The following is a 15,608-nucleotide window of genomic DNA, read 5'->3' on the forward strand; positions in this document are numbered from 1 at the left end:
CTATTTCCTAAAGCTGGATCTATAAGAGTAGGAATAGATTGGGAGTTACCCGAAGATTTCATGAGTTTCTTAATTAATCTCCAATATGTTTTAGGATCTGAGGAAGAATACTGATCAATTAGTCCGTTAACATTTTCATAAAGATTTTGACGAGCATGTTTCTTCATATTGTTGACTTTATTTCGCTGAGCCTTTTTGTTTATATCATGCTAAAGAGAAGAAGAACGAGATTTCTTATGTAATCTGTCACGAATCCTTATGTTTTTCCTTAGTTCCGATGTCATCCACGGTTTATCTTTAGGTCTAATCGTAATCTCTTTGAATGGAATACATGTATGAACAAAATCTAAATAAATTTTGCTAAAGTTTTCACACGCAATATCAACTGACCCGCACCTCGTTATCATATTCTTCCACTCAAAATTTGAAATTAAATCACTGAATTTATTACAATCAGCATGCTTGTATACCCATACCTTACGTTTATAAGAAGTTACAATTGAAGAAGGAATTTCAATAGATACTAGACTACAATCGTGGTCACTAAACGATCTTTCAATAGTAGTAGCTGATGAGTCAATATATTTGATTGAATCCGTCAAAAAGATCGGATCAAGCAGACTAGACCTGGTATGACCAATTCTAGTAGGTTCATCAATGACATTAATAAGACCAAAAGTCGATATTATATCGGACAGAACGTGTTGTGGCGATATAGTGAACATGTCAACATTCAAATCTCCATTAATAACTAAAAGTGGTGATACTTCAAGTGCTCTTTCAATTGAAGAATGCAAGTTAGGCCATAAAGTGTTTACATCATTTTCAGGTCTATAAATTGTACATATAAGTATAGTGGACTTTTGAGATTCAATCTGAGTCCATACTACCTCACCCCCAGGAAATTCAAGTTCAGGAAGTCTTTTGAATTTTAATTGTTCATTTACAAAAACCAGAATACCACCACCTGCGAAATTTCGATCTAGACGAATAGGGTTATGATAGCCTTCTAAATGAAGATTTTCTGATAAAACATGCTCATCTAAGTGTGTTTCCGTAAGGCAAATTATATCATATTCCCCAGCTAAATCCTCAATGTATTCCATTTTGTTTCTAACACTTCTAATATTTAAATGGAAAATAGATAATTCATTTGGCCCAGGATTGGATTTTATATCCATGTCGGTTAGTATCAATAGCAAGATTATCAACGTAAATTCAATATTAAGAAAATATCAGTTTAACAAATGAAATACGGAAAGGGCAAGCCATAGTATGTTTTTTTCTTAAAGAGTGGAGAAAAGTTAAAAAAAGAACTTATATTTATATCCAGAAGAATGAAAATAGATTTAATCAAACATCTGCCGTAGACCCTACAGTAAAAATTCCCAATCGCCATTCTATAGCTCATGATATCATTACCCATTGTCAAATGAGAAATTCATTTGAGAAAATATTTGGCTATTGGACAAATTTCTAAGTATAACAAAATGTGCTGACCAACGTTTTGAGCATTTGGGAGAACAACATGACAAAAAAACACAACTATCAGTAACACATGGAACAACAGTTATATACATTGATATGTAGAACAGATTCCACAACATTGATAGAGACTGACCGACTCTTTATTAAGTGTCGATCGGGGTGCAACGGATTAATGCTTCAAATTTGAAAAAAGGAAAGGAAGTAAAAGAAAAAAAGGAAAAAAGAGAAAAAAAATACAGAGTAAAGAGGAAAAAAGGAAAAGCAAAAAGCAAAAAGGGGGAAAAAGAAGAAAGAAAAAAAAGAAGAGAGAGAGAGAGAGAGAGAGAGAGAGAGAGAGAGAGAGAGAGAGAGAGAGAGAGAGAGAGAGAGAGAGAGAGAGTAAAAAGAGAATAAAAAAATTTAAAAAAGAAGAGAGAAGAAAAAGAGAAAAGTTTCCGAGAGTTTCAAAGTAGGGTGCCATATTAGTAAAAAAAAAAAAGTATAATGCAGAATATATCTTTATGCAAAGGTCATACTATAGTTCGATTAGATCAATGTCAAAATATTATGTATAACTATAACGTACGCACCATAACACACGAAACATACCCGGGGAGAAACATGCAAAGGGCATAATGTAATATATTAAGTATACCAGGTCAACCAAATTTCACTGGTAAATGCAGCAAATGCTTGGAACATGGACATGTAGCAAAAAACTGTCCCAATGAAGTCAAATGCAGACATTGTAACATGTATGGACATATAATGTCTGAGTGCAAACAAGGGTGGGGTGAAGGCTCATCAACACTTAACGAGGAGGGATCATCCGAAAATGAAAATGACTCGTCAAGTTTAGATGAATCTGCATCAGAAGACGAAGACACCGAGAAACCAACCGGCAGCCAGTCACAGACACATCTGTTGGATGGAAAGGATCAGCTCAAAGAGACACAGACAGAATATAACGAGGTAGAAACAGACAAAAAGAAAAAGAAGAAAAAACGTACCCAAAATATCTCAAACAGTGACAAAAAAAAAACGCGAGAAATACCATCGACAAATTCCTGACACAAGGCAGAAAGGAAAGTGGAACTCCATCCCGCAAATCAAAAAATGTAAGTCCGGATATACGTACACCTCCAACTCCGACGGAAGAGTTAGAAGCGGGAGGAAAAGCAAAGAAAAAAATCGAAAGATGACAAGATACACGAGTGACTTTATGAAATTACGCGCATGTGTAGATCGGAGGAAAATAATGACTATCCTGGATCTAGTGTCCTCGTGTTCCTCATATCTACACACATCACAGAATAATGGCAAAAATGAAACAAAGACTGAAACGTAAGTGAGATATATTTATTGATTAATCTACAAAGAATAACATGTATGTTATGAATGTATACATCCAATATATACACTCAAATATCATGACTATGTGTTTACTATTAAGAAAATATACCCAACAATACAATATTAATGTACAATATAATGAATATATACTTATTTTTAAGCCAAAGTAAAATCAGCCTGGCTTTGGATATTAATAGTCCAAGAAGTGTATGCCTATTAATACGCCAAATGTTTGATAATGTAAATCAAATCTATAGAGAAAGGCTATTTAACATTTATATGATAATTTTATATATGCACATATATTATCTATTGAAATTGTTACTGTTAACATTTCAAAGTAATCATTTAAATCCAAGTTACAAAGAAATCATGGATGGTATTGGTATATATATCTATGAAATCTGCATAGTCAATCTTTGTATGTACAGATATGGTTCAATGAACATATGCTTATTAGTAACTCAAAACAAACCATACAAAATATTTGTACATCATTATAACATGTATATTTAATCTATACATATATGTAGATGTGTGAGTGAAAATATTACATGTCTTTACATGACATCTTCTAGAAGCTTAATAAGTAATGGCTTATCATTAAAGAAACAACAAATCTATAGAGAAAGGCTATTTAACATTTATATAATATTTTTTTAAATATCATATTTATATGAAATTGGATATGACTTTATATACTTGCACAATATTTAGTACAAAAACAACAAAACAAATAAAATAATCTGCAACATGACGAACACAATACACTGCATAACCCTAAACACACAGGGTCTAAGGGAAAAACAAAAAAGGAACAGATTTTATCAATGGGTAAAAGAACAAAAAGCTAGTATAATTTGCATACAAGAAACACATTTTACAAAACAAATCATCAAATATATTAACACAGAATGGCAGGGAGACTTGGTTCATAACTATAGCACGAGCCAAATCAGAGGCGTTTCAATCTTAATAAAAAAAAAATTAAATCATGAGATTCTTAATACATGGTCTGATGAAAACGGGCGATGTATAATGATCAACCTTAAAATACATGAAAACATATTTACCATTATCAATGTTTATGCACCAAACGACAAATATCAAAGAAATACTTTTTACAAGAAAATAAGAAATGAAATAGATAGATTCCATCAAGGTGCCATTATAATGGGAGGTGACTGGAATGACATTCAAGAAAACATTGATAGAAAATCAGTAATTTTTTTTTAGAAAAGTGTGTACATAGTCTTACAATACTTAAAAAGGAATTAAAACTAATAGATATATGGAGAATAAAAAACCCTAAAAAAGAACAATATACATGGAGAAGAAAACACTCTAAAAAGGAAGCTAGTAGAATTGATTACTTTTTAGTATCAAGGAAGATAACTACAAAACTAATAAAAGCAGATATTCGTCCTGCCATGATCAAATCTACTGATCACCTAGCTGTATCGCTAATCCTAGATAACTCTAATCCAGACAGAGGACCAGGCAGGTTACTGGAAATTCAACAAAATTCTCCTGAACTGTGAAGAACACAAAAATTTAATAAGAAAAGTCATAAAAATGTACGATGAAAAAGTAGAAAATAAAATCATAGAGGCTAACACAGCATGGGAAATGTGTAAAATAGAAATTAAAGAAGAATCAATAGCTTTCAGTAAAAGAAAAGCCAAAGAAACAAAAAGTGCAATACAAGAAATTGAGCATTCACTTAAAAATCTATATGAACAATCAGGCAATGAAAAAAATGATGAAATAAATGAAATGGAGGCTGAATTAGAAAATATATACAGTAAACAAGCATACGGCGCGCAAGTCAGATCAAGAGCCAATTGGTTAGAAAAAGGAGAAAAGAATACCAAATATTTCCTCTCTCTAGAAAAAAATAGACAAATTAAAAAATCAATTACAAAAATTAACAATGAAGAAGGACTCATGCTAAGTAAACAGGATGATACACTCAATAGAATACGAGAATACTACAAAAAGTTATATACAACAAACAAAGCTGACCCACAACAAATATCTTCCTATATTCAACAAACAAAAATCGAAAAAGAATTAGACGAAAAAGAAAGCCAATCATGTGATGGACTAATCACTAATAAAGAAATTAAAGAAGCAATCAGTCATATGAAGTTAAATAAGTCACCGGGTATTGATGGTCTAACTGTCGAATTCTACAAAGAATTCTGGCCGTACATAGAAAACATGCTATTAAAAAGTTTTAACGAAAGCTACCAGAAAAAGGAACTTACAGCTTCACAAAGACAAGGCGTGTTATCACTACTATACAAAAAAGGCGATCCACTAAACTTAAAAAACTGGCGACCTATCGCGCTCCTAAACATAGATTATAAAATTCTAGCAAGATGCTTAGCTCAGCGATTAAAGACAACTCTCCCAAAAATAATAAATTCAGATCAAAATGGCTTCATTAAGGGTAATGCACATAGCAAATTCTGCCAAAATGCCTTGCTAAAACTATAAGGAAATAAATAATGTTTTAAAAAAATCCATGATGAAAACTGAAATCCCATATATTAACACCTTATAATACAAGAATGATTCCCAAAATGTTTAGGTTATGTGACATTTTGAGGGTAAAAACTCAAAAAAATATGCATTTCTGGAAAAGTTTTAAGGCTCTCAAAATATGGTAAATAAATAAAGCATCTTTTTTGAATAATAAAGTCATATCTATAATGAAGTTCGTGCCAGCCCGTTTATATAAAAAAAATTGGCCAGTATCCACAACACAGCACAAACTTTTTTGTGTGTCAAAGATTTGAGTCGTGTTGTAGTCGGTATTTCCAAATTTGTACCCTCAATTTACAGTACTAATCGAGGCCGATCACAGGCCATACCATCTTAATTATGCATTGAACATGAAATTTAAACCTTAAACTTGTTATTCGTGGGTCACATTGTTGGATTGCATCTATTCGATCACTTTTGTGGCCTGTTCTTGAAAAGCCGTAATTACGTTGTTCCACTTCCTGTGCGGCATCTTGTCGCGCAATAATATATAGTTGTATTTTAGTAGAAATGTGGATTAAAGTGTTGTTGTACTTATTTGTTATATGATTTTGATTCATCATATTCCAAACCATTGAAATGTTTATATGTGGTGAAATGTCAGTGTGATTTAGATATAAATAACAATTCAATTTCATAAATTTTCTTATAGCGGAACTACTTCCGGAATTGTGTGTCCGGTTGTGCTTCGGCTATTGATACATCAACACGACGAGTAAACATGAGGTTTCTTACAAAACCACGATATTAATCAACGATGCAGTATTTATGAATATATATAGGTAAGTAAAATGTAACCTTATCCATTACTGCAAACATCCGATCGTTTGTTTTTAATGTTATATGAAGGAATACAGGTAAGGTTTTGACATTGTGACATGCGGGTGTTACTTGACAGTACCGCATATTCAGATATGTTTATAGTGTGCAATATTGCTTCCAAAAATAATATAAATACAAATTCAACATTTATATAATATATAATTGCTATAGAATAGTCATGAGTTGCTAGTATGTTTTTTATCAATTAATACAAACCAAACGAAGAATGTACGGAGTGCCATAAGTGACACGTGTAATATCAACACTGATGAAGTTCGTGTAATGTTTGGTGTACATGTGAAGACTACAGGTTTTGTATGTTTGTGGGATGGTATGATACACTTTTATAAGAAAAGGAATGGCAAACAAATCCAAAAAACACAACAAAACGCCATTTGGTAAAGCAACAGGAAAATATTCCATTCAAAGAAAATGGAAAAGAACAAAATACTATACAGTAAAAGCTAACTGTGACAGAAGACCAGTATATAAGGGCCAAACATATAGATACAAAAACAAATTGACAATATTCAGAGACAGATTACTAAAGCATTACAACATCAGGGCTAAAACAAAGAACAATGCGGTGAAAAAAACATATTTCAATCATGATTTCCAAGACTTGTATAGCATACACAAGGTACTGGTGGATTCAGAGGATGGTGGGTTCAAATACAGAATCAAACGGGTCAGTTCAACTGAATATGATGGGTACAGATTGGTCAGTCTGAACCAGTTTCAAGATTTTCTGGCAACAACTACCTTGCACTCGATGCATTGTAATGGTCTTCGTGTTTTGAATAAAGTATGTCCAAATGTACCTCCTTTGAAACTGATACGTGAAATTAGAAGCAATGGGTTGGCAAGTATTATCCTCACAGAGTGCCAAGGATGCAAACAGACATTTAAATTTCAATCAAGTGCACAGTTACCATTGTCTAATAATACCATGAATACTAGTAGTAAACATTATGATATTAATGTCCGTGCAGTATGGGGAACGATGGTGACGGGAGGTGGTCTTTCTCAATTAAATGAGTTCTTGGGAACAGTAAATGCACCAGGAATGTCACAGAGCACATTCACTACTATCGAACAGGAGATAGGAGATTTATGGGGTGAAATTCTGCAAAAGGAAATGCTTGAGGCGGGTGCAGAAGAAAGACGCATTGCCATTGAGAAGGGAAATTATGACGATGGAATACCTTGCATATCAGTGGTTGCTGATGGAGGCTGGAGCAAGCGCTCCCACAAACATAGTTACAATGCCCTGGGTGGGGTTGCAGTTATCATTGGCGCAGAGACGGGAAAGTTGCTCCATATTGGAGTCAGGAATAAACATTGTTACCTCTGTAATAGAGCAGACACCACCCATACACATCCACCTCCTCATAGATGTTTTTGTAATTGGAAAGAGAGTTCACAGGCAATGGAGGCTGACATAATTGTTGATGGTTTTTTAAAAGCAGAAAAGGTCCATGGAGTAAGGTATACGAGACTCATAGCTGATGGTGATTCATCTGTTTACGCTAAAATCCAGGAGAAAGTGCCAGTGTGGGGACACCATGTTGCGAAGATAGAATGCGCGAACCATGTTTGCAAATGCTTGCGAACAAATCTTGAAAAACTGGTTGCTGATAATCAGTACTACAAAGGTAAAGGAAAGCTATCGAAGACAGCAAGAATGAGAATTGCAAGTTGTGTTAGAATAACACTCGCTAAAGGTAGTGTATTTTTTTTTTAAGAGTATACCTAACTCCATTGTATATTATACAAATATCTTATGGCTTAACATGCTCTTGTCCAGAATATTGAACCCAAGGTGGTTGTAATCAACAAGTGTTATATTGCACAAGGCCTTATTGTTTATTACACCCACCGAGGGGAAATATCTTGGACCAGAGCACACTAAGCCATAAGATATTTGTTTTATTACATAGAGCTTAATGTATTCAATATAATATCAGTTCTTGTTGAGATTTTTTAAACATCAGATTTTAAACAACTTTTGATAGGGAAGAAACCATAAAACTTTTACGAGGTGTACTTGCTTATGCATATTCTTGCTGTATGTAGCTTTTATATGGTCGAAACAAAAAAGATAGACTCCCGTCGAATAAAATATCGTAAACATCAACGTCATGACTAAAGTGTTATGACGGGATTGCGCATGAGTTGTAGGACGTCACTGTGCAATATAACTTTTCTAAGCGTTCAATATAACAAGTTATATTGAACTGTTGACAAGATTGTTGAAATTATGACATTACATCAAATATAGATTAATGTAATTCAACTATGTAATAAAACCCGATATTACACTAAAACTTAGTAATATCCTATATATACGACATTATTAACATTAAAATACATCATCAGTAATTATAAATGCTTTGCTTACTTTTCATAATTTTTTAATTTTCTTGTACTTCACAAACTACAAGGACAGTCACACAAAGAACAAAAAAGACTGAAGGACAGAAAGTGAAAGCAAGTCAGAATCCATCATCTTATGGCAACGGTGATAAAACGAATATTCCTACAACTTCAAGGTATATAAATTATAAACCAATATTGCACTAACACTTATTGAATATCCTATATATATATGACATTATTAACAGAAAAATACATCGTCAGTAATTATGAATGCTTTACTTACTTTCCATTGTTGTTAATTATTTTATGGAACAATTTTCTCGCAGTTGTACAGTATTTCTTATTGTTACAGATCTCAAAGACTGCACCGAACCAAATTTGTCGGGAGACGAATATCCCATGAATGGGTAGAAGATGAGGGACACCGTAAATGGTATGATGGGACTGTGATGGGTGTGGAATCTGGGAAGGATGGTAGCCCTGATGCTGTTTACGAAGTGATGTATGATGGAGATGAAGAGCTATACAGCATAGATCATCTGCATACAGATTTTCAGTCAGCATCTGTTAAATTTATAGACCTCATGTGGTAAGTATCCTTGTGTAAATGCATATAACTTTTTGTTGTGGTCATTGACAAGTAGTTGAAGTACTTCATTTTCATTCAAACATACAATTTGTTGATTTGAAATATCAGTATGATAGTTACTATGAAAGTATTTTCTAAAATATTCCTATATGTATATATTAAACAAGATTGCACCTATGTGCCACCATACATTCCTTTGAAAGTAGTTCCAATAAGAGTTGCCTCCCTTTAAACAATTACAAATGGCTTCTGTTTATGGTGTGACTTGAAATAAAAGCTTCTTATTTTGTAAGATTTATAATAACAAACTATTTTCTATTGCTCCCACTAACTGCTTTAATACATCAAAAATGTTTTTTTCCCCTTTCTTTGCAGAATTCAGTTATTTTGAAGAAAATTAGAAACTTTTACAGAAAACAGTTTATGGCAGGTATTTCTTTATTGCATTAGTACTGACAGTTATGCCATATACACCAATAGAAAGATAATAATTAGACGAACATTTTCATATATCACATTCTGTACTTTTACACTGATATTATATAATACAGTTTTTAAAAACTCAACCAGTTTCTGCAGTATTCATTACCCTTAAAGGAAGATATATAGGTTATAACATTAGACAAATCAAGGATATACTCAACTACACAGAAAAGCATAAAATAAATGCAGCAATATTATTTTAGACTTCGCGAAAGCGTTTGACACAGTTGAATTAGAATTTCTTTACCAAACACTCCCCAAACTTGGCTTTAACCAACACTTTATAAACTGGATTAAAATACTGTATAATAACATAAACTATGTAATCAGTAATAATGGTTGGATATCCAAACCAGTCAAAATATCTAGAGGTATCCGACAAGGATGTCCAGCATCAGCATTACTGTTCGTTATAGTGGCAGAAATCATGGCTACAAGAACTAGGAGTGATCAAAATATATTAGGCTTATCCATAAAGAACAATCAACAACGTCTATTCAAGATATCGCAGCTAGCCGATGATACTACATTATTTCTAAAATCAAAACAAGATATTAAAAAAGCCTTAAACATAATAGAAACATTTGATTCACTCTCAGGATTAATTTTAAACAGAGAAAAACTAAAGGTTTAAGACTAGGAAATCAAACAAAGATTGAAGATGAATTTGAAGACATCACATGGACAGATGAAATCATTAAAGCACTAGGAGTACACTTCTGCCTTAATCACAAAAAAATGTTAGAAATGAATTGGAATGAGAAAATAGAAAAAATGAAAAAAATTATAAATAACTGGAAAAGGAGAAAGCTAACCATGATCGGAAGGGTACAAATAGTTAAATCCTTACTCTTACCTCAACTAACATTTTTAATATCTTTGCTGCATATAGACCAAAACACGATGAAACAAGTTGAAAAGATAATATATAATTACATTTGGGAAGGAAAGACAGAGAAAGTGAAAAGAAACACAATGATTAAACCATACATAGAAGGTGGTCTGAACTCCATAGACATAAGATCACATATTGACACAGTGAGAATTAATTGGCTTAAAAAACTGGAAACCGAAGATAAAGCACTATGGAAAGTTATTCCACAATTTGAGATAAATCAGTTTGGTTCAAACTATCTCATATGTAAAATGAATTTAGACAATTTAAAAAATCTCCCTAACAGCGAAAATATATCTCCATTCTATTATGAAAGATATTTATTCAATTGATTTATTTTCTACAGGTCGTCAATAAATTAATTGAATCAACATCTTTCTGTATAACATACCATGAACTAAATTGTAATGTTGGCCCGTCCTTCATTATCCCAAAAATTGCATTTACAAGTATGACAAGTATTTTTGGACAAAGCTAATTCCAAAATACTTACATCTTAGACCAGGACCTATTCTGCTCCGGACCTTTGTGAAAGTAATAGGAATCTGGCTGTCTACAGCAAACACATACCCCATGCGAGGCATAAATCTTTGTCGTTATCAAAAATGAACTCGGCCCGCACAGGTATGATTACGGAAAACGAGTGTCGGTAATTGAGACTGTTGAATTAGTCTAGTACAAAAAGGTCCATGGGTTATCAAGTATAACTGTACCTAAATAAATCTGACGGAGTTCTTGTTGGGTACTGAGACCTTGAAAAATGTGTCAATTTGACATGTTACTTTGTCAAATTTCAAATGTACAACTATATACTACATGGACGTGTGTGCCGACATGTCACTTTGACACTTTGTCAAGTTTGCACGTACACCATTATCATTGTTGTTGTTGTAAGTACATGACTCACATCGGCCATCGTACGATTTACATGCTATGCAAAAACGAACGATAAAGTGCACATGGCCCATGTTACTCGGGTCGGGCTACAGGTATATAGTACAAATATAGGCACAGGGACCACAGCCTATAGCTACTGTACTGTCCAGAACCGTCCCAACTCGTACATCTCCCCGAGACACATAGGAAAACGAAACCTGACAGAATATAAACCTCTTTTCTACCACAATACCCTGTGTTATTCAACTCTCAGACCATCAGTTAATCATTCAGCTGTTGATTAACAATCTGTTTATACCACACGTGGTATAAACTCTGTACGCATTTTGATTGGCTAACACGGTGAACTTTGACCCAAGCTACAATTGTTATTGACGTCATCAATAATCTAATGACGTCACATCACCGGGTCCCGGACGTCACCGGTACACTTACACTTTATTTGCATACGCGAAATTATACTTGGCCACGTTTCCCTTTGATTCAAGCCGATATTATTGTGGTAGAAACAGGTCACACGACTCGAAATTGTTGGATATGGAATTTATTTCACACTCGTAAGTTATTTTTTAAAAGTTGCAAAAAACACTCGCTAAAGCTCGTGTCTTTTGTAACTTTTAAAAAATAACTTACTCGTGTGAAATAAATTCCATATCCAACAACCACTCGTTGTGTAACCTCTATATATACTAAGTATATTTTCAAATTTCAACCGAGAACAATACATGCCACCAAATGCTATACAGACACTAGGACAGGTTCAAAAGCGTACAGACCTCTCACCAACAACCAGGCCCCTGTGCGCAAAAAGTCGATACCATCAAAATATTAACATATATTTCGTTACTATCTAATACCTCAGCTAGTTATCAAATTGAAGTACAAGGGACGTAAAAAAGGTATTATGCTATAATTTAGAATTTTCAATAAAACATCGACATCTTATGCAAATGTTTGTAGATGGTTGAAAGTTACAAATCACTAAAACAAAACGAGTAACAAGGTAAGTATAACTTAACAAGAAGATGTTACACATTTTTACCATTGGATTACATACCAATTTGATACTGTGTGATGTAAGATATGTATCATGTTTTACCAGATACAAATTTGCCATGTCATGAAAGAAAGAAAAAAAGGTGAAAATTAATTTAACACTGAGATTCATAGACAACTACATACGACAGGTAAGTAATTTCAAACAATCCTAGTTCGTCAAAGACCAAATCAAAGACAGCTGGCACGCGCTTTGTGACGCTGCTCACAATAACGTAACGTCATCATTTTACGTTGTGTAAACATGTCTTAAATGATGACGTTATTAATTTTGACGTGCTGACTGGCCAAACTCTTACACTCGGGTTGAGATTAATAGAAACTATCATGGGTCTGTTCCGTGGACAGGGATATCTCAACCCGAGTGTAAGAGTTTGGCCAGTCAGCACGAGGCTTGCCGAGTGCTGGCCAGCCAAACTCTTACACGAGGGTTGATATATCCTTGTTCGCGGAACAGACCCATGATTGATTATTTTCCTCACATACTTCCAACCAAACGTATGTAAGTTTTTCATCGCGCCATCTTCAATGCTCCTTGGAATATGTGTCAACATTTATGACGTCATCATTTACGACTTTGTTACTCAACGTAAAATGATGACGTTACGTTATTGTGAGCGCGTGCCGGCTGTCTTAACCCCCCCCCACCCCACCCCACCCCACCCCACCCCCCCCCCCCCCCCTTTTCCCTAGCAACCGCCGGATAACCCGAGAAGTATGTGAGAAATCCCTGTCCACGGAACAGACTCATGTTAGATTATATTAGTCTTCGTCGCCATCTGTAAAGTTTATAGTTTTGACCATATCTCTCATACTATTGGATCTAGACCTGTGGTGTCTCAATAGTTGAGCAATATCTGTTTCAGAGAAAATGTTATCTTATTTGGGAATTGTCGGGAGTCTTTTCATAAAGTGTGTGTGTGTTCGAGGGGGAAGGGGTATTAGGCCAGGTGTAACACACAGGTGTATATTGTATCATAGATACCACGCCCATTCATACCCCATTCTCGCTACAGCCCTACACCAGGAAGAACGTGTCCGTTCCCCTTACCTGGCGGCCCTGGTAAGTGATTTGATATGGTAACATATTGAGTGAGCGATACATTTACATAACATTTAACAGTACACTATCAACTAAGCTATTCCAAGATATGGTAAGCGCATATGACATGTATGTATCCTACATTACAGATGTAATTGGGAACAAATATTCAGAACTGTACGTTCTCATTGAGTCGTCTCTGGGAGAAAGTGACCCACGTCATATACTTGTATACCCTGTACTTATCCATACATCCTTTGTTTTATTTTTAGCATTTTCTGGTGATTACGTTTGATCCAAAGGATTTAGTTTCTTGGTCGTGTCTCTTTATGAGGTATGTTTTATCCATTGTTTTGTTTGGGTATGTGTAAGGTCGTCACCAGCTGCTGAACTTGGTGTTGTTATTGGTAGCAGTTTGCGATGAAGTAAATGTAACCTTTCTTGGTTGGAGTTCGTTGGTTTGTACTTTGGTGATGTCATGATCAGCTACAAATATACAGATGTATATAACAGGATTTTACTAATGTAGGGTTAGAGACAATATATATATATATTTCATCCCTACTATCACTAATTACATTGAGATTGTTTCTCTTTGACAATATAGGCAACTTTCCTTCATTTATATTTCAAATAAATTTTAATGAATATCCTGACATGAAAAATCCTCACGGCGAGACTTTGTGAATGTGCATTAAAAGAATATATTTTCTTTACATTAAATCAGAAATTATATCGACAACCTTGAAGTTTAAGCCTCTACCTTGCACTTATCCATACAGGATTTAAATCATATACACAATTCACTATAGAAGTATACTTTTCTAATTAAAGAAAAGATTAATATTAACTTGCGAAATATCAAATCTTGAAGAGTTCTGAATTGATTACCTGCAGAAAATCGACTTAACTTTTTAATGTATTATATACATGTTTATCTACCAGGAAGTTGAGCAAACCCTGTGGTGTCAATATGTCTGTGATTTACACTCGGTGTTATCTTCTACGAAGCAAACTTTTCCCTTTAAAAGCCAAGGCTCACCCAGCTTCGTATCAGCCCGGATTCTTCTCAGTCGGACTCGTCACTCGCTCCCAGGCAACTTACTTAATTCGGCTTTCTCCGAGTATTATTGTTAACAAACCTCAAGAGCTCTAACACCAACAAAAAACATATTTAAAGAGCATTTTGTACGGTATAGGTTCGTGTTTAACCCATGTCACTATTTATCAGAAGAAATCACCGTAAAACCTTAAGGTGTATGGAGTATAAGTTAAAGTCGCTTTAACCAGCGGCAGAAAAGACGTGCGATATCAACATAATAAATCGATTCATCTCAAACACATTAACTATTAGTTTATGTCATTATAATTATTTACTCCAATGGGAAGGCGATATCACTGAAAAACTTAATTTTCTGGATAGAAACAAATGTTTCCGAACAACAACTTAAAACATAAAAATCATTCATCAAATGCTACTGGATTAAAAACTAAGACTCCGCACGATAACGTAACATTGAGGACTACATCAAGACATCTGCCGACAAAGATAAGATAAAATTTCGTCTGTAATGTCTGTCACTGATTTCGGAGACGGACGTGTGTTTACATTTTCATTGCCTGCCTTACGATCCCAATTAGGAATGTAGAAGACTTTATCATGACTTCCCATGAATTCCCGAAACCAGATTTCTTCATGACGCTGCCGTAGGTAGTCAATCGGTTCCAAAACATCTTTATATGTTATTGAATTGGGACCCTGTATAAACATTTTGGAGTCTGGAGCTCGTGCGAGCAGACGATCAACACCAGCACGCGCGTCCTTGACCATGGCGCGAAACACAGACAATGTCGTCCTCGTGAGATGATAATACAGATGTATGATGACTACTAGAGGTTTATCATGAGGTGTCCTGTCCAACCAGTTTCCAACTGATCGCATTGTTTCCAGAGGCTGGTGCGGACCTACATAAAATGGCGGGTTATGAGGAGCCCATATTAGGTCTATATTTAATTCCGTGTTCCGTGCCATTAACAGTTTATGCCAAGGCTTTTCCTTTGTATAATGCGCCGTA

At 34.5% G+C, this 15,608-nt stretch overlaps 1 protein-coding gene across 1 annotated transcript; it reads left to right on the forward strand.

Annotated features, from left to right (window-relative positions):
• The first annotated feature begins 5,278 nt into the window (after window positions 1-5,278).
• LOC117322419 lies at window positions 5,279-9,726 on the forward strand. The gene is made up of 4 exons (XM_033877324.1): window positions 5,279-6,152; window positions 8,637-8,744; window positions 8,924-9,160; window positions 9,536-9,726. Coding segments are annotated over exons 1-4 (360 nt in total). The 5' UTR covers window positions 5,279-6,138; the 3' UTR covers window positions 9,537-9,726.
• Window positions 9,727-15,608: the final 5,882 nt, after the last annotated feature.

This window comes from Pecten maximus, chromosome 2 (genome assembly GCF_902652985.1).
Source record: "Pecten maximus chromosome 2, xPecMax1.1, whole genome shotgun sequence".
Taxonomy (NCBI): domain Eukaryota; kingdom Metazoa; phylum Mollusca; class Bivalvia; order Pectinida; family Pectinidae; genus Pecten; species Pecten maximus.

What these genes read in the sequence shown, in the direction of transcription:
- LOC117322419 (XM_033877324.1), top strand. An exon ending in AATATTCCTACAACTTCAAG is followed by an intron (nt 8,745 to 8,923) that starts GTATATAAATTA and finishes TTATTGTTACAG; the next exon opens with ATCTCAAAGACTGCACCGAA.